This window comes from Stegostoma tigrinum, chromosome 21 (assembly GCF_030684315.1).
Source record: "Stegostoma tigrinum isolate sSteTig4 chromosome 21, sSteTig4.hap1, whole genome shotgun sequence".
In the NCBI taxonomy this organism is placed as follows: domain Eukaryota; kingdom Metazoa; phylum Chordata; class Chondrichthyes; order Orectolobiformes; family Stegostomatidae; genus Stegostoma; species Stegostoma tigrinum.
In genome coordinates this window covers 47,948,777-47,970,519 of record NC_081374.1, presented here as the reverse complement: position 1 = coordinate 47,970,519, position 21,743 = coordinate 47,948,777, and the positions used below count along the sequence as shown (strand labels likewise).

The 21,743-nt window shown below is 49.6% G+C and overlaps 2 protein-coding genes across 3 annotated transcripts; one reads left to right on the top strand and one right to left on the bottom strand.

Annotated features, from left to right (window-relative positions):
• Positions 1–2,487: 2,487 nt before the first annotated feature.
• Positions 2,488–6,530, bottom strand: rabif (RAB interacting factor). The gene is made up of 2 exons (XM_059653518.1): positions 6,147–6,530; positions 2,488–3,020 (listed from the first exon to the last, which is right to left on the bottom strand). Exons 1-2 carry the CDS (start codon positions 6,309–6,311, stop codon positions 2,772–2,774), a joined length of 414 nt encoding a protein of 137 aa, XP_059509501.1. The 5' UTR covers positions 6,312–6,530; the 3' UTR covers positions 2,488–2,771.
• A 2,279-nt stretch (positions 6,531–8,809) lies between these two features.
• On the top strand, positions 8,810–21,300 carry LOC132210848 (endogenous retrovirus group PABLB member 1 Env polyprotein-like). 2 transcript variants are annotated; one of them, XM_059653517.1, is made up of 3 exons: positions 8,810–9,517; positions 14,594–17,070; positions 20,764–21,300. In XM_059653517.1, the coding sequence occupies exon 2, from the start codon at positions 15,240–15,242 to the stop codon at positions 16,278–16,280; it is 1,041 nt and encodes a 346-aa protein (XP_059509500.1). In that variant the 5' UTR covers positions 8,810–9,517; positions 14,594–15,239; the 3' UTR covers positions 16,281–17,070; positions 20,764–21,300. The 2 variants fall into 2 exon arrangements, with proteins under 2 accessions (XP_059509500.1, XP_059509499.1); XM_059653516.1 differs by having other exon boundaries at positions 14,594–17,367.
• Positions 21,301–21,743: the final 443 nt, after the last annotated feature.

Genomic DNA, 21,743 nt, shown 5'->3' with positions numbered 1-21,743 from the left:
GAGTAAAGAAACCACCTCTGATGTCTGTCCTATATCTTTCACCCCTCAATTTAAAGCTGTGCCCCCTCATGCTCACCATCAGCATCCTAGGAAAAAGACTCTCCCTATCCACCCTATCTAACCCTCTGATTATTTTATATGTTTCAATTAAGTCACCTTTCAACCTTCTTCTCTCTAATGAAAACAGCCTCAAGTCCCTCAGCCTTTCCTCGCAAGACCTTCCCTCCATACCAGGCAACATCCTAGTAAATCTCCTCTGCACCCTTTCCAAAGCTTCCATATCCTTCTTATAATGCGGCGACCAGAATTGTACGCAATACTCCAGAGTTTTGTACAGGTGCAGCGTAACCTCTTGGTTCCAAAACTCGATCCCTCTATTAATAAAAGCTAAAACACTGTATGCCTTCTTAACAGCCCTGTCAACCTGGGTGGCAACTTTCAAGGATCTGTGTACATGGACACTGAGATCTCTTTGCTCATCTACACTACCAAGAATCTTACCACTAGCCCAGTACTTTGCCTTCCGGTTACTCCTACCAAAGTGCATCACCTCACACTTGTCTGCATTAAACTCCATTTGTCACATCTAGCCCAGCTCTGCAGCTTATCTATGTCTCTCTGCAGCCTACAGCATCCTTCGTCACTATCCACAACTCCACCGACCTTACTGTCGTCTGCAAATTTACTAACCCATCCTTCTACGCCCTCATCCAAAAACTTCAGAATAATTTTGGAAACTCGGTTCAAGACTCACTTGCCCATTCTGTAGCTAGATTCTCATCAACCTTAGTGTTTGCTTTACGTTTAAACAAGCTTTGTTGAGTGGATAACATTCTTGATCCTGAATGAGAGACAGTCTATGATTTCTCATGCGTTGTACCTTTTATTTTCAATGAGGTTTCTCCCAGTACCACGTGACTTGATGGAAGATGGTCACAATTTAATTCTAAACCATTTAAAGTTCATCCACATCAGAAAAAAACCCTTGTATCAAGTTCAAATTGTGGCGCCCATTTGCTTCCAGTGTGATGAGCAAGTTTTTGTTTCTATGACCATTGATTTCCCCCAAAAAAGCTATTTTTCCACCCTCCCCCCGCCCCGGTCTTTTGGCTTTCCCACTACTCAACTCTGCTTTTGCTTCTCAGTTGTCTGTATTCTAACCTGAAATGATATTGCAAGATGGCCTGCTTTTCTAGTTTTTTACACCATCATTTCTATCTGTTTGGATGTTCCTGCCTCATTGAAGAAACTTCGAAATGGTAGTTTTCCTGTTTCGGTGGGGTGTGGGTTTAGTGTACTTTTTTGTTTGCCTTCTGTGAACTAAATCACTTCACTTGATTTTTTGCCGTAGTGCATCATTTTCCACTCAAACATATATCTTGTTCTAGTTCCATGGTTCTACTGAAACAAAATTGCACTTCTTCCTCTCATGATGAACTGCTCTGGCTCATAAAAGGTTGACAAAGCTTCACCTGATACTCAGATGACGATCTGGTTGCATATTAATTAAGTCTTCAACCCTTCATCAAAAAAAAACAAATCAGTGCTTTAAACTGGTGGACGTTTTCTATTAAACTTGATGCAAACAATCATTAAATTTGTACATTGAAATAACGTTTGTCATACTAATGTCAGTAATATCTCTTGTATGATTCTAATCAATACCCTATCTTACTGTTACTCGGCACAAAGCTTAGATTGTTCAATAACTGCCTAATCTTTTCTTCCCATTCCTGAGCCTGGTATGGTCTTCAATTAACTCTGAATTATTGCAGGACCAGTAAATCAGCTTATGCTTTTCCTGAGCACTGGAGATGTTTTTCTGAAGCAGGGTTTGTCCTGCTTCAGGTCTCCGCTTTCCAGACTACTGAGCCCACAACATAGAGTTAAGGCAACAATACAGCCAGCCATTGCCGAATAGTTCAGCAAGCTCGATGAACTCAGCGGTCGCTATTTATGACCTCAAGGAAGCTATAAATCGCACCACCTTTTTTTCTCATCCCTTCCAAAATAATTTCAGTTTAAAACTATAGCCTAGTTTAGGGTATTTGTTGTCAATATCTTTTCACAAAACCATTGCATCTAATTGTTCCTATTTGTATACTGCTAATTGTTCATTCATTTTTTAAAAACATTCCTTACCCTTGGATACACACTATATTTATGTGGCTTTATTTAACTATTCCATTACATTTTGGTCCTCTCCACATGCACTGTGGCCATGCAAATGGCACAGCCCTACCCCTCTTTCAGGGGGAGTAGTGGTACAGCCCTCTTCCTTCCTTGCGAGAAAGCAGCCGCACAGCCCTATCTCCTCCCTGAGGGATTGCAGTGGCACAGTCCTCACCCTCCCTGAGGGATTGCAGTGGCACAGTCCTCACCCTCCCTGAGGGATTGCAGTGGCACAAGCCCAACCAAACATCTCACATTTTCTCCCACTGATTGTAAGATCTGATTGGTTCTACTCTTCAAAGACAGCACACCACATTCAGAACAGTTTTGTTTAATAATAATGAAAGAATGGTTCAAACTGAGCAATCATCTCATCAGAAATTATGCAGCATGTGATACTGAAATACTGGTCAGTATGCCAGTTGCAGAGCTCTGCGTGCAGCCCACATCATGGCTCACACAGACATCTGCAAGGAATGGTCTGTTGGGGATGCCACGTGAGGAAGTCTGTGATCTGCCCTCAGTCCCAGGCTGCAGGCAAAATGTAGACAGACAGCAAGAGAGACAGATGCACCCCACCAGTGGATACTGCTGGCTCTTCACTCGTGTTGCACTCGATCCAAAGCCACGTAAAAACTCTTCTTATCGTCTAGGCAGTGCCAGCCAATGGGCCCTATCTCACAGTCGGCACAAACCAGATACTTGATATTGTTCACATTCTTGGTGAAGCCAACATTCTCAAAGGTATACATGTCATCAACGAACCAATGGTCTTGGAGCATGTCCCCTTGTACTGAGCTTTCCTCAGTGCCCAATGCCACTCTCTGCCTCATTGATGGAAGAAAAAGCTGCAAAAGAAAATATATCTTAAATCACAATGCCGAATCAACACCAGCTCACCACAATCATCAGGTCACATTTAAGCATAATCAGTGTGTTGAGCAGGTCACCAATGGATGGGTAGAACAGTGCGTACGGATGTTATCTGTATGGACCTGCAAAGGCTATGCACAAGAGATCAACAATAAAAATAAACAAATGCAGTTAAAATCTGGAATGAATTGCTGATTTTCATTAAAAACACATCCGGCACACAAATGTCCTTTAGGGAAGGCAATCCACCATCCTTAGTGGTTTTGGCCTAAACCTGACCCCAGACTCTCAGCAACGTGGCACAGTCGTAAATAATAAATAAACAAGCAATCCAGCACTCTGATCAAGGGAAATTAGGGCAGGGCAATAAAAGTTGCACTTCCAAGGCTCCCCAGCCTGTCACTTCATAAACTGTGATTATAAGTTATACCCCAACCAGCTCAAACTCAAAGCAAAGGCAAATTCATCCCAACGTATCCCCTAAGCTTCCACTCCTCCGCTCCAATGGCTTCATTGCCCAACCATCCAGCCTGAGCCCATTTTTCAGCTCTCATCCTTTCCTACCTACCATCCTTGTGTCACAGCCCATCCCCGCTGTGCCTCCCAACTCCACACCTGCCCCACAACACCTCCCCCATCCCTCCCTGAATCCCACCCCCTCTCTCCCGCATCCCACATCACTTCCTTTCCCACCATTCCACCTCCGTGGCCCCACTCCCTCCTGCCCCCACCTCCGTGGCCCCCACTCCTTCCATTCCCTCCTGCCCCCACTCTCTCCATGGTCCCACTCTCTCCATACCGCCCCCCCCCCCCCACCTCCACCATCCCAGCCCCATGGCCCCGCTCTCTCCGTTCCTCTCTCCCCCCCCAGCTCTCTCCGTTCCTCTCTCCCCCCTCCCCCGCTCTCTCCGTTCCTCTCTCCCCCCCCCGCTCTCTCCGTTCCTCTCTCCCCCCACCGCTCTCTCCGTTCCTCTCTCCCCCCACCGCTCTCTCCGTTCCTCTCTCCCCCCTCCCCGCTCTCTCCGTTCCTCTCTCCCCCCTCCCCGCTCTCTCCGTTCCTCTCTCCCCCCTCCCCGTTCCTCTCTCCCCCCTCCCCGCTCTCTCCGTTCCTCTCTCCCCCCACCGCTCTCTCCGTTCCTCTCTCCCCCCTCCCCGCTCTCTCCGTTCCTCTCTCCCCCCTCCCCGCTCTCTCCGTTCCTCTCTCCCCCCTCCCCGCTCTCTCCGTTCCTCTCTCCCCCCTCCCCCCTCTCTCCGTTCCTCTCTCCCCCCTCCCCGCTCTCTCCGTTCCTCTCTCCCCACCCCGCCTCTCCTTTCCCTTACCCCCCCGCCTCTCCTTTCCCTTACCCCCCCCGCCTCTCCTTTGCCTTACCCCCCCCGCCTCTCCTTTGCCTTACCCCCCCCGCCTCTCCTTTCCCTTACCCCCCCCGCCTCTCCTTTCCCTTACCCCCCCCCCGCCTCTCCTTTCCCTTACCCCCCCCCGCCTCTCCTTTCCCTTACCCCCCCCCCCGCCTCTCCTTTCCCTTACCCCCCCCCCGCCTCTCCTTTCCCTTACCCCCCCCCGCCTCTCCTTTCCCTTACCCCCCCCGCGCCTCCCCGCGCCTCTCCTTTCCCTTACCCCCCCCCGCCTCTCCTTTCCCTTACCCCCCCCGCGCCTCCCCGCGCCTCTCCTTTCCCTTACCCCCCCCGCGCCTCTCCTTTCCCTTACCCCCCCCCGCCTCTCCTTTCCCTTACCCCCCCCGCGCCTCTCCTTTCCCTTACCCCCCCCGCGCCTCTCCTTTCCCTTACCCCCCCCGCGCCTCTCCTCGCCTCTCCTTTCCCTTACCCCCCCGCCTCTCCTTTCCCTTACCCCCCCCGCCTCTCCTTTGCCTTACCCCCCCCGCCTCTCCTTTGCCTTACCCCCCCCGCCTCTCCTTTCCCTTACCCCCCCCGCCTCTCCTTTCCCTTACCCCCCCCCCGCCTCTCCTTTCCCTTACCCCCCCCCCGCCTCTCCTTTCCCTTACCCCCCCCCGCCTCTCCTTTCCCTTACCCCCCCCCCCGCCTCTCCTTTCCCTTACCCCCCCCCCCGCCTCTCCTTTCCCTTACCCCCCCCCCGCCTCTCCTTTCCCTTACCCCCCCCCGCCTCTCCTTTCCCTTACCCCCCCCGCGCCTCTCCTTTCCCTTACCCCCCCCCGCCTCTCCTTTCCCTTACCCCCCCCGCGCCTCCCCGCGCCTCTCCTTTCCCTTACCCCCCCCGCGCCTCTCCTCGCCTCTCCTTTCCCTTACCCCCCCCGCGCCTCCCCGCGCCTCTCCTTTCCCTTACCCCCCCCGCGCCTCTCCTCGCCTCTCCTTTCCCTTACCCCCCCCCGCCTCTCCTTTCCCTTACCCCCCCCGCGCCTCTCCTTTCCCTTACCCCCCCCGCGCCTCTCCTTTCCCTTACCCCCCCCGCGCCTCTCCTCGCCTCTCCTTTCCCTTACCCCCCCCCGCCTCTCCTCGCCTCTCCTTTCCCTTACCCCCCCCCGCCTCTCCTTTCCCTTACCCCCCCCGCCTCTCCTTTCCCTTACCCCCCCCCCGCCTCTCCTTTCCCTTACCCCCCCCCCGCCTCTCCTTTCCCTTACCCCCCCCCCGCCTCTCCTTTCCCTTACCCCCCCCCGCCTCTCCTTTCCCTTACCCCCCCCCCGCCTCTCCTTTCCCTTACCCCCCCCCGCGCCTCTCCTTTCCCTTACCCCCACCCCCCCGCCTCTCCTTTCCCTTACTACCCCCCCGCCTCTCCTTTCCCTTACTACCCCCCCCCGCTTCTCCTTTCCCTTACTACCCCCCCCCGCCTCTCCTTTCCCTTACTACACCCCCCCCGCCTCTCCTTTCCCTTACTACACCCCCCCCCGCCTCTCCTTTCCCTTACTACACCCCCCCCCGCCTCTCCTTTCCCTTACTACACCCCCCCCCCGCCTCTCCTTTCCCTTACTACCCCCCCCCCCGCCTCTCCTTTCCCTTACTACACCCCCCCCCGCCTCTCCTTTCCCTTACTACACCCCCCCCGCCTCTCCTTTCCCTTACTACACCCCCCCCGCCTCTCCTTTCCCTTACTACCCCCCCCCCCTCTCCTTTCCCTTCCCTTACCCCACCTCTCTCCGCCGGTACCGAGCTGCACCGGGACTCAGCACACGGGAGCCGCACCGCTCGCACACAACTGCCTTTCCGTTCCGGCCGGCGGCGTTAACCAGGCCGCTGTCCCGGGGACCGAGCGCAGCTTCCACCTCTCCATCCCCGCTCCGCTGCTCCATGGCCATCGACGGGGCGTGTCTGAGTGAAGGCTAACTTCCGCTTCCGGTCGCGCCCGCACATTCCTTCCCCCCGGACACTGATCCCAGCACCAAGTATCCGCCTTGATCCTACCACCACCACCCCAGGGCACCAAGGCCCAACCTCCAACAACGTTCTGGGTTGGTGTGGGGTTGGTGAGACATGGGTGGTAGAAGCTGTGGAGGCGGGGGGTAGTACAGGGGGATATGGGTGGTGCTGGGAAGTAGGAAGTGGAGCAAGTTGATGGGTAGTGAAGGGTGGGGCTCAGTGATGCTGGGGCCTCCAGGTGGACGTTTGCCTCATAACCTTTGACCCTCCTGCTGAACAACCCATCACTGTCTTCAAAACATTCCCACCTCCACTACCTTATGTGAAAGAGAGCTCCAAAGTTGCACAAGGCGATGAGAAAAACATTCCCACCTCCACTACCTTATGTGAAAGAGAGCTCCAAAGTTGCACAAGGCGATGAGAAAAACATTCCCACCTCCACTACCTTATGTGAAAGAGAGCTCCAAAGTTGCACAAGGCGATGAGAAAAACATTCCCACCTCCACTACCTTATGTGAAAGAGAGCTCCAAAGTTGCACAAGGCGATGAGAAAAACATTCCCACCTCCACTACCTTATGTGAAAGAGAGCTCCAAAGTTGCACAAGGCGATGAGAAAAACATTCCCACCTCCACTACCTTATGTGAAAGAGAGCTCCAAAGTTGCACAAGGCGATGAGAAAAACATTCCCACCTCCACTACCTTATGTGAAAGAGAGCTCCAAAGTTGCACAAGGCGATGAGAAAAACATTCCCACCTCCACTACCTTATGTGAAAGAGAGCTCCAAAGTTGCACAAGGCGATGAGAAAAACATTCCCACCTCCACTACCTTATGTGAAAGAGAGCTCCAAAGTTGCACAAGGCGATGAGAAAAACATTCCCACCTCCACTACCTTATGTGAAAGAGAGCTCCAAAGTTGCACAAGGCGATGAGAAAAACATTCCCACCTCCACTACCTTATGTGAAAGAGAGCTCCAAAGTTGCACAAGGCGATGAGAAAAACATTCCCACCTCCACTACCTTATGTGAAAGAGAGCTCCAAAGTTGCACAAGGCGATGAGAAAAACATTCCCACCTCCACTACCTTATGTGAAAGAGAGCTCCAAAGTTGCACAAGGCGATGAGAAAAACATTCCCACCTCCACTACCTTATGTGAAAGAGAGCTCCAAAGTTGCACAAGGCGATGAGAAAAACATTCCCACCTCCACTACCTTATGTGAAAGAGAGCTCCAAAGTTGCACAAGGCGATGAGAAAAACATTCCCACCTCCACTACCTTATGTGAAAGAGAGCTCCAAAGTTGCACAAGGCGATGAGAAAAACATTCCCACCTCTGCTAGGATGACCCCGAATTTTTAAATCGAGCCATCTCGTTCTGGGCAGACCCACAAAACAGCATATTTGCCGCATTCATCTTGTCAAAATAATTAACATCTTATCTGTTTCAATAAATCACCCTTCACGCTGAGAACTCTGTTGAAAACAAGCCTCGCCTGTCCAACCTATTCTCAGAAATGAAGTCACTTGTGCTGGATACTAATCTACTGTAACAAACCCTGAGGCTCTTTGAATTCACTTACAACGTTCCTCAATAAGGAGAGCAAATCTGTTTTTTTCCCTCAGACTTTAGAGGGACACTGCATTGTTCAAGGGTTAATCAAATTATAAATTTCTCCCTTAGTGATCGACATTGAAGTCACAGTCTGTCAGTTTTCTTTTGACTGCAAGTGAATTAACTGCCATATCCCTCAGTCTAGAATTTCCATCATTCTGGTTCCATGAAGAATACAGGAGGGCATGCCTGAAGCAGTAAGAGGTGAATATAAAACTGATGTAACAAACTGGTGAAAAAGCGTATGTCACAAGTGGTCGACAGATCTAAGCACTTTGACAACTAACAAATCGGATCTAAGCTCTGCATTCCTGCCACATCCAGTCGTAAAAAATGGTGGACAATTAAACAACTCGTTGGAGGAATAGGCTCCATAAATACCCCATCCTCAATTATGGGCCAGTCCAGTACAGCTCGGCAAAAGATAAGGCTGAAGTATTCGGAACAGTCTTCAGCCAGAAGTACTGAGTGTATTATACATCTTGGCCTCTTTCAGAGGCCCCTATCATCATAGATGTCAGTCTTCAACTAATTCAATTCACTCCACATAATAGCAAAAGGTGTTTGGTGGTGCTGGAAACTGCAAAGGCCATGGTTACTGACAACATTCCGGCAGTAGTGTTGAAGACCTCAGCTGCAGAACTTGCCATGCCCCTAGCCACGCTGTTCCAGTACAATTATAGCACTGCCATCAACCTGATAATGTGGAGAATTGCCCAGGTATGATCTGTGCATAAATAGCAGGACAAATCCGACCCAGCCAATTACCGCTGAGAGAAATGGAGTGCTACAGGACAGTGGTTAAACTGCAGTTAACACTCGTACATGAACTTAGGCACAACAGTTAACACTTGGACAGGAATTTAGTCACCGATGTGATAGCAATAAGGAGAAGTGGTGAGGCGGCAGTGCACAGTCTGGGTGATCAGCTTGAGTGAGCAGAAGATAACAATAAGGAGCGATTAAGAACCAGCTATAACCGGATCCGGGAAACACTTGGGGCTAAGTAGGTGAAAGGTGAGGAGTATGTGGCCACAGGCAGCTATGGCACATGCGTAGTAGAGAATAGTAAAAGCCAGAGCTGAACTACAGATGGGGACGCCCACTTAGGGAGGCCCGAGGGAATACAAACATTGGCACCTGAATACATAATGAATGGGATGTATAAAAGAAGACTGCAAACTCTGTATCAGGTTCTCTCCGGTTCTCCGGGGGCACCCGACTCTGCAGACTCGCAATAAAAGAACTTGTTTCCACGACTTTGTCTCCAGTAGTTCTGTGATTGTGAGCACGGGTGTTTTGATAAATCTCACAAATTTGGGGGCTCGTCTGGGATCGCCACTCCGAGACGTCCGACGGCGGGTCTACGAAGAGGGAGAGGTGCACCCCGCTGAGTTCAGTGGTCCCTGAAGTCCTGGCCCGACGTTGGGTGGTCTGACCGAGCGACATCCGGACAGGAGACTCTGCAAACAAATGGTGGTAGGACATCGGTAGCACGCTGCGATCAAGCAATTCTTGTGCAGAAGACCCGGGTAAGAAAGAAAGACTATTACGTACTACTCGGGCGATCGGGGGAACGTCTGCCGAAGAGCGGTCAGCAGGGTCTGGGTAACAAGACCCAGGGGAAACAGGCGCGGGAAGGACAAGGTGCATCTGGGGCAGCTCACCTGATAGTCCGTGGGTTGAGGGCATGTGGGAAGTCGGCAAAGACTTCAGGGTACCGGTACCAGGGAAGAAGTAGATATGGGAAATACGTGCACGAAACCCCGAGGGGGGAAGGAAGAGAAGGACTTTAAGGGAGAGCGCCCCGTGATCCCGCCTGATAGTCCGTTAGGGTGGCAGCTAAGGAATTGGGACACGGGGCGGACGAAGGGAAAAAGTAAGGAAGTTATGATAAAATACTGTTATTTTGAATGGCCAAAAACCCCGATCCGCGGACCCTCAGTATGGTGGCCACGCTTGGGGTCCGACGAGGATTGGGTTTGTCAGAACTTGAATGTCTTTGTGAGTCAAAGGAGACCTCCTAATCCAGAGGAGCAGGACTATGCAAGGTTTTCGATACTGACAGCAAAGTTATTTAAAATGGTTGAAAACAAAGAGGAGAACTCGAGCGCCCCCACGTGGAACCCCCTTGATCACCTGCCTCCACCCTACCAGGCAGCACATCACGGTCCGGGGGCCGCGGGTGTGGAAGCGGCGGGGGACGTAGACCCGAACGTACCTAGCAATGAGGGGGAATACGACCTAAGGGAGGATGGGGATGATCAGTCAAAAGGGAACGTCTCGGAAGACCTTCCTGATGAGAGGCTTCAGAAAGAAGACAGGGGACAGAAGAGGATAAGGAGAACTGAAGTGGAACTGTTAATCGAAGGCACCCAGAACCCTATCACAATCGCAATGAATCCACTCTGAGACGGCCCGGTGGGAAACGGCGACTTGGGATTCGTAAACGTTCCCCTCACTAGCATGGAAGTCAGGAATTTTAAGAAGGAGGTGAAGAACCTTTTGCAGGACCCCTTAGGGTTGGCTGAACAATTTGATCAGTTTCTGGGGCCTAATATTTACACCTGGGACGAGATGCAAGCTATAATGGGGACCCTGTTCACCTCAGAGGAAAGGCAGATGATCCGGCAAGCTGGAGTGAGGATACGGGAAAGGGACCACCCGCCCCAGCAGGGGCACCTTGGGGTATTACCTGAGGCGAAGTTCCCTGTGGTGCGACCCGATTGGGATAAGCAACAGGAAGGGGGGAGGTGAAATATGCAGGATCTTCGGGAGCTCATAGTAAAAGGGATAAAAGACGCGGCACCGAAGGGTCAGAATTTCGAGCGAGCCTTCGAGAGTAGACAGATGAAAGAGGAAGCTGTCTTCTTACAGAGACTACGGAAAAATATACAACAATACTCGGGCGTAGACCTAAACTCTGAGCCGGGACAACAACTGCTGCGGGCGCATTTCGTTACCAAATCCTGGCCGGATATTAAATGGAAGTTGGAAAAATTGGAAGACTGGAATGAAAAGTCGCTTGATCAATTACTCCAGGAGGCCCAGAAGGTTTATGTGAGGCGGGAGGACGAGAAGCAAAAGGGAAAGGCTAAGATGATGATGCAGGCGGTAGAGCATACCGTCGGGAAGAAACGGGAAAGAGAGAGAAGGCGGGAGGCCCTGAGACAAGAAGAGTGCGGCAAGGTGGAGGGCGAACGGAGGGAAGGAGGGAGATGTCGGAGTGATAGAAGAGAGAGAGAGCAAGGCTGGAGGACAGGACCCTCTAGGTGTTACTATTGTAATGAAAAGGGACACTTTAAAAGAGAATGCCCCAAACTGCAGAAAGAGACCGGTTCTTACGCGTCGACGGAGGAGGACGATTAGGGGTTTCGGGGGTCCCCGCCCAAAACGGGGTCCGTGGGCGGTAGAGGGGAACCCCTGGTAAATTTAAAGATAGGATCCCGAGGAGAGGAGATGGTATTTATGGTGGACTCTGGAGCTGAAAGGTTGAGCGTGGTCCATACTCCACACGGAACATCGTTGGGAGAAAATAAAGTGAAAGTATGTGGAGGAGGCGGGAAAATAATTGAAACAGTCGTAATTGAGAGCGTTAAAGTGACATACCAAGACCGGGAAGTTACTAAGGACCTCATCCTAGACCCACAGGCAGGGGTAAACCTTATGGGGAGAGATTTACAAGTACACCTCGGGGTAGGGACTGCTCCTGTTGGAGGACATATTGTGGCTCAGTTATGCACCCTGAGGGAGGAAGACGAACGAGAGATCGGGGACCAGGTCTGGTCTGGAGAGGGCAACAGAGGGGGTTTACAGATACCTCCCCTCCGAATAACCCTGAAGGAAGGATATGGCCCAGTATGAGTGAGACAGTATCCCATCTCTCTCGAAGGGTGAAAGGGGCTCCAGCCGGTTATTGACGGTCTTCTGCGGGATGGAATGCTGGAAGGATGTATATCCCCCTTCAACACCCCAGTGTTACCTGTGCGGAAGCCGGACGGGACGTTCCGTCTTGTTCAGGTCCTGCGGGAACTAAATAAGATAGTTCAGACCCGACATCAAGTAGTCCCGAACCCCTATACTATTCTGAACCGGATACCCATCAGAGCATGCGTGGTTCAGTGTAGTCGACTTAAAAGATGCATTTTGGAGCTGCCCCCTGGCTGAAGAAAGCCGGGATCTGTTCGCCTTTGAGTGGGAGGATCCCTGCACTGGAAGGAAGCAGCAATATCGTGGGCTGTTCTTCCTCAAGGATTTACGGAATCACCTAACCTGTTTGGGCAGGTACTGGAACAAGTACTGGAAGCATACTCTGGGGCCCCGGGAAATCAACTGACACAGTATGTAGACGATCTCTTACTGTCCGGGGAAGAACAGGACAGCGTCCGGGAATCCACTATACAGTTACTAAAGTTCCTCGGGACAAAGGGTCTGCGGGTGATCAAAAGTAATCTCCAATTTGTCGCCCATGAAGTGAAATACTTGGGACACCTGATTAGCCACGGGAAAAAGAGAATAAGCCCGGAGAGGATCGCAGGAATTGTCGGCTTACCCCTGCCTAGCAACCAGAGGGAAATAAGGAAGTTCCTGGGACTAGTTGGATATTGTCGGCTGTGGATAAATGAATATGCCCGGCGGGTCAAGTTCCTCTATGACAAACTAGCTAGCGAAGAGACGGAGTTAGCCGGGAGTACTGAGGAACAGCAAAAATTCGGCCGCTTAAAGGACAGCTTGGTGAGAGCTCCAGTACTGGCTCTGCCCTCAGTTAACAAGCCTTTTTACTTATTTGTGAATGTTGATGATGGAGTGGCCTTGGGGGTGTTCACTGAAACACGAGGGGGGCAGAAACAACCAGTGGCCTTCCTCTCGAAAGTACTAGATCCTGTGTCGCGAGGGTGGACCTTATGTGTCAAGGCAACAACAGACACGGCTATCTTGGTTGAGGAAAGTCGGAAGCTCACCTTCGGTGGAAATCTAGTGGTTTGTACTCCCCACACAGTCAGGACAATCCTGACCCAGAAATCCCACAGGCGGCTGACAGATTCGAGAATATTAAAATACAAAAGGATCTTGATGGAAAAGGACGACTTGACCATAGTCACGGATAAAAACACGAACCCCTCACAATTTTTATACCTGCCGGCGGCAGATGAAGAGTCGGGAGACTGGGAACATAACTGTTGCGACATCATTGACTTACAAACTAAGAGCCAAAACGATCTGGATGAGGAACCCCTCACAGGAGGGTGCAGATGGTTCATAGATGGATCATCATACTGCATGGAAGGAAAAAGGTACAGCAGATACGCGATAATCGATGGGATTATGGGAACCGCAGTCGAATCGGGGTGCCTACCCGGGAACTGGTCGGCACAGTCCCGTGAATGTTACGCCTTGATGAGAACATTGGGGTTGTTGGACAACCGGGAAGGCACGATCGACACTGATTCAAAGTATGCATTTGGAGTCGTGTATACATTTGGCAAAATCTGGAAAGAGCGGGGGATGATAACGACAAGGGGGAGGGAGCTGGCGCATGAACAATTGATTAAAAAGACCTTGGACGCGCTCAAGAAACCTGAAAGAATAGCAGTAGTACATGTTCCAGGACATCAAAAGGGAAATTCACTGGAAGCCAGAGGGAACCGAATGGCCGACGAGAACGCCCGAAAGGCTGCCCAATCCGCGACGGTACGAATGATGTCCCTGATCCCGTTGGGGGAAAGGGGTAAAGAAGGTACCGCTATTCTCAGACTCCGATAAGGAGCGGATGAAAAAGGAGCTGGGAGCCAGACAAACAGCGGACGGGAAGTGGTGGCTTCCGGATGGTAGACAAATACTAAACAAGGAGGTAACCAGGCGACTTCTGCAAGAATTGCACTCCCAGTCCCATTGGGGAACCCAGGCGTTATGTGACACCCTTTTACGAACTTACGCATGTTCCGGCATATATATCTTGGCGAAACAAGCGGTGTCGGGATGTATAGTCTGCCAGAAAGTGAATAAAAAGGTGATGAGGGCACCGCCAAAAGGGGGACAGCCGTTGGCAGTACGACCATTTCAACGAATACAGATGGACTTCACTGAACTCCCTCGAGCCCAGTGGTGGGGGTATATACAGGTGATAGTAGACCACTATACCCGATGGTTGGAGGCCTTTCCTGTCGCTAGTGCGACCGCCCAGGTGGTGGCTATGATCCTCTTAGAACAGATAATCCCTAGGTACGGAATAGTAGAATCCATTGATTCAGATAGGGGAACACACTTTGCGACAAAGGTGCATAAATTGATTTGTGGTACATTGGGGATTACCTGGAAGTTGCACACTTGCTGGCACCCACAAAGTTCGGGAATGGTAGAGCGAATGAACGCCACCTTAAAGGCACAAATAAGGAAGCTGGTAGAGGAAACAAAACTCCCCTGGACTAAGTGTTTACCGCTAGCTCTGCTCAGAATACGCACTGCTCCCCGGAAGGATATAGGGGTGTCGCCGTATGAAATGTAGTTTGGACTCCCCTATCTAGGAGGGGAGGAAGGGGACCCCACCTTTGAAAGTAATGATGCGTTTCTAAGGAAATATTTACTGGCAGTCTCTCGTTCACTTACAGAGCTTAAAACCAAAGGCTTGCTGGCACAGAGCCCTCCTCTGGATTTCTCCATCCACCCGATAAAGGCAGGAGATTGGGTTCTTGTCAAGTCGTGGAAAGAGGAGAAGTTACGGCCGCAGTGGTCTGGCCCATATCTAGTGTTGCTGACAACGGAAACAGCGATTCGAACAAAAGAAAAAGGGTGGACGCACGCGGCGCGGGTAAAGGGACCAATGGACCCATCAACCGAGGGAGAGTGGGAAGTCCGAGCGGGGGACAATCTGTTGATATTACGGATTAAGCGAAAAAGGACGATGAAGGACAGTAACCAGTTCAAAATTGTACATCACAGTCTGTTTACTATACTGTATCTTGTGGTTTGCGGAAGCGGGTTTAATTATTTTACTACACTCTGTGCGAACTGTGCTAGACAGAAGGGACAGGCCACTTGTTGGGTATGTGCGGCCATCCCACATCATGGGGAATCCGGAATCCCTCTTACCATTCTGCCTATGACTAGGGAGGAAGTAGGCGAGGTGCTGCAGTTCAACGCCACTGTCAGCGATACGTGGGAGTCGAGCGGGAATACATGGAATTCTAGTTCCGGGAATTGGTGGCCGCGTTGGGGTAGGTGGAAAGGGAACAAGGGGAATTACAGTTTCAAGGGATGGTTTCCCCGACCGGCCCCACGGACCAAGGGACAATTGACGGTCTCAGAGTGACACCACCTGGGGGACAGGTTAACTCAACATGTTTCTGTAACTGGAATGTGAGCGTCCCGTTCCAATTGGGGAAGTCGTCCTGTAAAGTGCACCAAGTGGCCCACGAATATAGCCTGTCCATACCATTAAACGGGACATATTGGGTATGTGACACCAGAGCATATCCATACCTGCCTGGGGAACAACATGAACATCATGGAGCCCAGGGATCCGGCATAGAGCGGACATTGCCACCTGAACAGAAGGGGTGGAGTGGTTGTTGTTACCTAGCCTACCTAGTCCCTCATGTACACATCCCGAAACAAGTCCCATGGACTAGAAAGGAACGGGGGAAGAAGAGGCGCAAACCCAGAAAGGTGACGGAGACTGACCGCTTGTTCTGGACCCTCTTTCCTCCTTATGGGGCGGCTCGGGCAGGGGTAGAAATTCAACAGTTAGCTGCTTCCTTGGAGGAACTGGCCAATGGCACGGCCATAGCTCTAAGTGAGACGCAGACCCAGGTGCGGGCCCTCACTACTGAAATGATTGCCCTCAGATTAGTGGCCCTCCAAAACCGAATGGCCTTGGATTTTATACTCGCTGAGAAAGGGGTGACCCGCGCTCTGATTGGGAATGAATGTTGTACCTCTGTCCCCGATGAGTCGCAAAACATTACTAATCTCTCCCAACATATTCGGGGTCAAATTGATAAAATACGAGAAGCGGGGAATAGGTATCGCAAGGAGGCAGGGTGGGAATGGGGCAGTTGGGGCTTGACTGGATCGGGTAATTGGTTGGTGAACCTAGCGATTTATGGCCTAATCATAGTGGTACAACTAATAATAGGCCTGAACAGCCTGAAATGTCTATTGGCCCGTATGATGCCGGCCTCCCTGACCAACACGAGAACAGCACTATTTATGATGAAAACCCCGGACAGCGAGCACAATGACGACACCCAATGGAGAGAGATTAATTACATGTTGGCCAACTTAGAAAACAACTGAAGGAACAGGGAGGGAACTCTGAGGTGTAGTTTAACCAATAATGCGTGGCAAAAGAAAAAGGGTGGAATTGAGAGAAATGGAGTGCTACAGGACAGTCGTTAAACTACAGTTAACACTCATACATGAACTTAGGCGCAACAGTTAACACTTGGACAGGAATTTAGTCACAGATGTGATAGCAATAAGGAGAAGTGGTGAGGCGGCAGTGCACAGTCTGGGGGATCAGCTTGAGTGAGCAGAAGATAACAATAAGGAGCGATTAAGAACCAGCTAAAACTGGATCCAGGAAACACTTGGGGCTAAGTAGGTGAAAGGTGAGGAGTCTGTGGCCACAGGCAGCTATGGCACATGCGTAGTAGAGAATAGTAAAAGCCAGAGCTGAACTACAGATGGGGATGCCCACTTCGGGAGGCCCGAGGGAATACAAACATTGGCGCCTGAATACATAATGAATGGGATGTATAAAAGAAGACTGCAAACTGTGTATCGGGTTCTCTCCGGTTCTCCGGGGCCACCCGACTCTGCAGACTCGCAATAAAAGAACTTGTTTCTTCGACTTTGTCTCCAGTAGTTCTGTGATTGTGAGCACGGGTGTTTTGATAAATCTCACACCGCCTCTTTGGTTTACTCTTGATCATCAGCAAAGTGATGGAAGGTGTTATCAACAGTGGCTATCAAGCAGCACCTGCTCAGTGACGCCCACTTTGGGTTCCGCCAGGGCCACTCAGCTCCTGACCTCATTGCAGCCTGGGCTCAAACATGGACTAAAGAGCTGAATTCCAGAGGGGAGGTGAGAGTGACAGGTCTTAACATCAAGGTTGCATTTGACTGAGTGTGGCATCAGGTCAGTGGAGTCCGGGGAAAACATCACTGGTTGGCATCACGTGGTACAAAGGGAGGTGTTCCGGATTGTTGGAGGTCGGCCATCTCAATTCCAGAGCATCTCTTCAGGATTTGCTCAGGGTCGTGTCCTAGGTACAATCATTTCCAGCTGCTTCACCAACAACATTCCCTCCATTACATGGTTAGAAGATGCGGATATTCACTGATGACCGTGCAATATTCACCACCATTCATGACTCTTCAGGTACTGAAGCAGTCCATGTCCAAATGAGCTGGACATTAATAATTAGTTTATGGTGGAAATCATAATGTTTTAAAATTTGTTCCAGTGATGTGGGCAGCTTAACCATTTCAGCCCATGTGCCATGGATGCACACCCACTGTCCAGAACTACATGTTTCAAGACATCTGTTCTGAAGGCACAAATTATTGAAATTGAAGCATTTAGTCATTCCTTCTGACGCTACTTTCATACTTCCATTTCATGCGACATCTCAAAAAAATCCAATAATTTCTTATTGAGAAATTCTATTTGCAATGAAGCTTTGATTCACATCTGAAGCACCTGTAAGTTATCCTATGGCTATTCCTGGAGTTGAAATTCAAACCCCAGAGCTCCTGGGGTCGTAACATAAGTGAAGGATTTAATCAAATTATTCAATCTCCCAATTTTCCAGCCTGATGAAATCAGGTTAACAGAAAATGACCCAGTTTCTGTACTTAACACAAAACTATTTTTTTCAAAGCAATCAACTCAAATCACAGGCATGCAAAACTGCTTCACAGCACTAAGGACCCGGCCTTGATTCCAAACTGGAGCAACTGTCTGTGTGGAGTTTGCACATTCTCCCTGTGTCTGTGTGGGTTTCCTCTGGGTGCTCCGGTTTCCTCCCACAGTCCAAAAATGTGCAAGTTAGGTGGATTGGCCATGCTACATTGCCCATAGTGTCCAGGGATGTGTCGGTTAGGTGCATTAGCCACAGGAAATACAGGATTACAAGGATAGGGTAGGGGAATGACAGATGGGTGGGATACTCTTTGGAGAGTCGGTGTGGACTCGTTGGGCCGAGTGGTTTGTTTCCACACTCTGGGGATCGTATGATGATAAGCAAAACTGATCTATCAGCATAAAACCCTCTGAAACACTTCTTGGACCCCAACACTCATACATACAGATAATCACAATAAACAAACGTGGATGTTTTGGGCGGAAACGAAAACATTCAATAACACCAGTCCACAAGATTCAATGAATTGTCTCTTTTGCTTCCTAAGTTCTTCTGATCTTCAAGCTTATTTTTATATCAAAGATCTTTCAGTTTTTTTACTGCAAAGGACAGTTGGCATTCTTTTTAAGTCGCTGGTTATGTGCAATAGTTTGTAGAAAATGGAGGGTGACAACAGCTAGCTGTCTTCCATGTTTGATTATTTCACTGGAGAGAGAGAGAGACTGTTTCTCTGTTGCCCTGTATTGTTCATACACTTCCTGTCCAACTGCACAGGAGCAAGTGAGTTATACTGATTAACTTCTGGCCTGCATAACTGGTCCTGATTGCACAAACCAGTCAGCAGTCTGATCCAAGTGAAGCTGCCTCAACACTGATCCATGTTGTGATCAGAGATAATGGGAACTGCAGATGCTGGAGAATCCAAGATAACAAAGCGTGGGACTGGATGAACACAGCAGGCCAAGCAGCATCTGAGGAGCACAAAAGCTGACGTTTCAGGCCTGGACCCTGCTTCAGAGTTCATCCTCTCTCATGAAGAGCCTAGGCCCGAAACGTCAGCTTTTGTGCTCCTGAGATGCTGCTGGGCCTGCTGTGTTCATCCAGCTCCACACTTTATCATCTTGGATTCTCCAGCATCTGCAGTTCCCATTATCACTGACCACCGAAAGCTAGGTTTGCGAGGTAGTAGAGAATATGGAGGGATTTAAGTATAAGGAGAAATTGAGCATCCTGGGCTTGTACTCATTGGTGTTTAGAACAGTGAGTGGCAATCTTATTGAAACATATAAAGTTCTTAGGGGACTTAACAGGGGAAATGTGGAAAAGGTTCTTTCACCTTGTGGAAGAGTCTAGGACCAGACAGCATAACCTCATAACATGGGATCACACATTTAAGATGGACATAAGAAGAAATTTCTTGTCCTGGATTGCAGTGAATCTGTGGATTTTTTTTTCCCCACAGGGGGCTGTTGAGGTTTGGTCATTAACAAATTTCAAGGCTAAGATAAATAGATTTTTAATCAGTTAGATAATCAAGGGTTGTGGGGAAAGGCAGGAAAGTGGACATGAGGATTATCAGATCATTTAATGGTGGAATAGACTCAAAGAACAGACAAAGAAAATACAGCACAGGAACAGGCCCTTCGGCCCTCCAAGCCTGCGTCGATCCAGATCCTCTGTCTAAGCTTGTTGCCTATTTTCCAAGGATCTGTATCTCTCTGCTCCCTGTCCATTCATGTATCTGTCTCGATACATCTTAAGTGACACTATTGTGCCCGCCTCTACCACCTCCGCGGGCAATGCATTCCAAGCACTCAGCCACCCTCTGCGTAAAGAACTTTCCACGCATATCTCCCTTAAACTTTCCCCTCTTACCTTGAAATCGTGACCCCTAGTAATTGAGTCCCTCACTCTGGTAAAAAGCGTCTTGCTATCTCCCCTGTCTATACCTCTCATGATTTTGTAGACCTCACTCAGGTCCCCCCTCAACCTCCGTTTTACTGATGTAAATAATCCTGATCTACCCAACCTCGCTTCATAGCTAGCGCCCTCCATACCAGGCAACATTCTGGTGAGCCTCCTCTGCACCCTCTCCAAAGCATCCATATCCTTTTGGTAATGTGGCGACCAGAACTGTACACAGTACTCTAAATGTAGCCGGACCAAAGTCTTATAAACTGTAACATGAACTGCCAACTTCTCTACTCAATACCACATCTGATGAATGAAAGCTTGCCGTATGCCTTCTTGACTACACTGTCGACATGCGTTGCCACTTTCAGGGAAAAATGGACATGAACACCCAGATCTCTCTGTTCATCAATTTTCCCTAGGACTTTTCCATTTACTGTATAGTTTGCTCTTGCATTTGATCTTCCAAAATGCATCACCTCACATTTGCCTGGATTGAACTCCATCTGTCATTTCTCCGCCCTACTCTCCGATCTATCTACATTCTGCTGCATTCTCTGATAGTCCCCTTCACTTCCTGCTACTCCACCAATCTTAGTGTCATCTGCAAATTAAATTGGATGGATAGCTCCAATGCATTTTGGACTTATGATTGACGAATGTAAATTTGAAAATGCTAGTTTTGCATGCAAAATATCACTCAATAAATTCTTCAAGGTCTATCATAGTACTATAATTCCACCTATGATAATATTGGGCAAGTCAGATCCTAGAGTGATGCTTGAATGATTCTAAGTATCAGTTTATAATTTAGTTACTGTGGGTTCAATCACTGAACATATTCAATGAAGCCGTCAATGTACTTTTAACAAAAGAATATGAATATGTTGGTGGGGTATGGCTTCTGAGCCCCAGGGCTTGTCCACTGCATCCACCTTCTGTTTATCTTCTCCTTTCTCTCTTTTCTTGATCTTCTTATCACTTATTTTGTTTACCTCTAGTGGAAGAACTCAGTCAGGTGATGGCATCAGCAGCAGCAAGTATGCCCAACATGGACTCATGGCTTTCAGCGAGATGGCACTGTGTGGACCCGTGGTCGTTGGCAAGTAGGTCCAGCCTGGATTTGTGGTGGTCAGCGAGTGGGCCCAGATTCACGCAGGTGAGTTTGGGCCCAGAATGAGACCCTGCAACATCGGCAGTAGCTTCATTGGCGAGGTGGGCCTGAAGCAGTCTCATGCTGGTAGTGGACTTGAGGTTGGGCCAATGTGGTATCTGGTGGCATCGGTGGATTCTGCACTGGTGAGGCCCAGTGAAGACTCATAGTGGCAAGGGCGTCGGTGGAGGTGAGATGGTGTCGGAGTGCCAATGGCAGCGTGGCAAAGGGACTTGTGGCTGGCCACCAGGCCCATGGCCCATTGTGGAGCACTTAATGAGAAGGACTGTAAAGATGAACACTTTTTCTTTATTTCTTTATTCTTCTGCCATTATATTCTATGTTTGGTTTATTTTTCTGCGTTTTAAGGTGGCCCCAGAGACTGGCGACGCTATACAACACTTTTGACTGTATTTTCTAACAAACATGCGTGACAATAAATCAAAACAAATCAAACTATTGTCTCCTCTAGAAAATGTTGAGTTTAAGTCAAACCTTCTCTCTGAAGGTAAACACAGGTTCCCAGGTTCAAGTTTGGGCAACCATCCCCTGCTAACAATGTTAAGAATGTGCTGAGCGTATTTGTGATGCACTTACAGGGGCCAGTATGCTTTGGAAGAGCTTCTCTATTTCTCCACACAGAGCTCACTATTTAAATATACATTGCCTCAGTTATTGGATGGTTGTTTTCTACTTATACATTAAAATTCTCCTTGGCATCAAGCAACAAAGCTATATATTTTAATACAATTAACTAATTAGTTCCCAAACTTGTTTGTCTCAGTCCCCTTAATTCCAGGGTATTTAGCATTCTGTTAACAAGATTAG

Bases quoted from the DNA above. Each gene is read 5' to 3' on its own strand.
- rabif (XM_059653518.1), bottom strand. From the start codon at position 6,311: ATGGCCATGGAGCAGCGGAGCGGGGATGGAGAGGTGGAAGCTGCGCTC. The intron at 3,021-6,146 runs GTGGGGTAAGGG...TTTCTTTTGCAG, and splicing joins CTCGGTACCGGCGGAGAGAG to CTTTTTCTTCCATCAATGAG.
- LOC132210848 (XM_059653517.1), top strand. From the start codon at position 15,240: ATGGTTTCCCCGACCGGCCCCACGGACCAAGGGACAATTGACGGTCTC.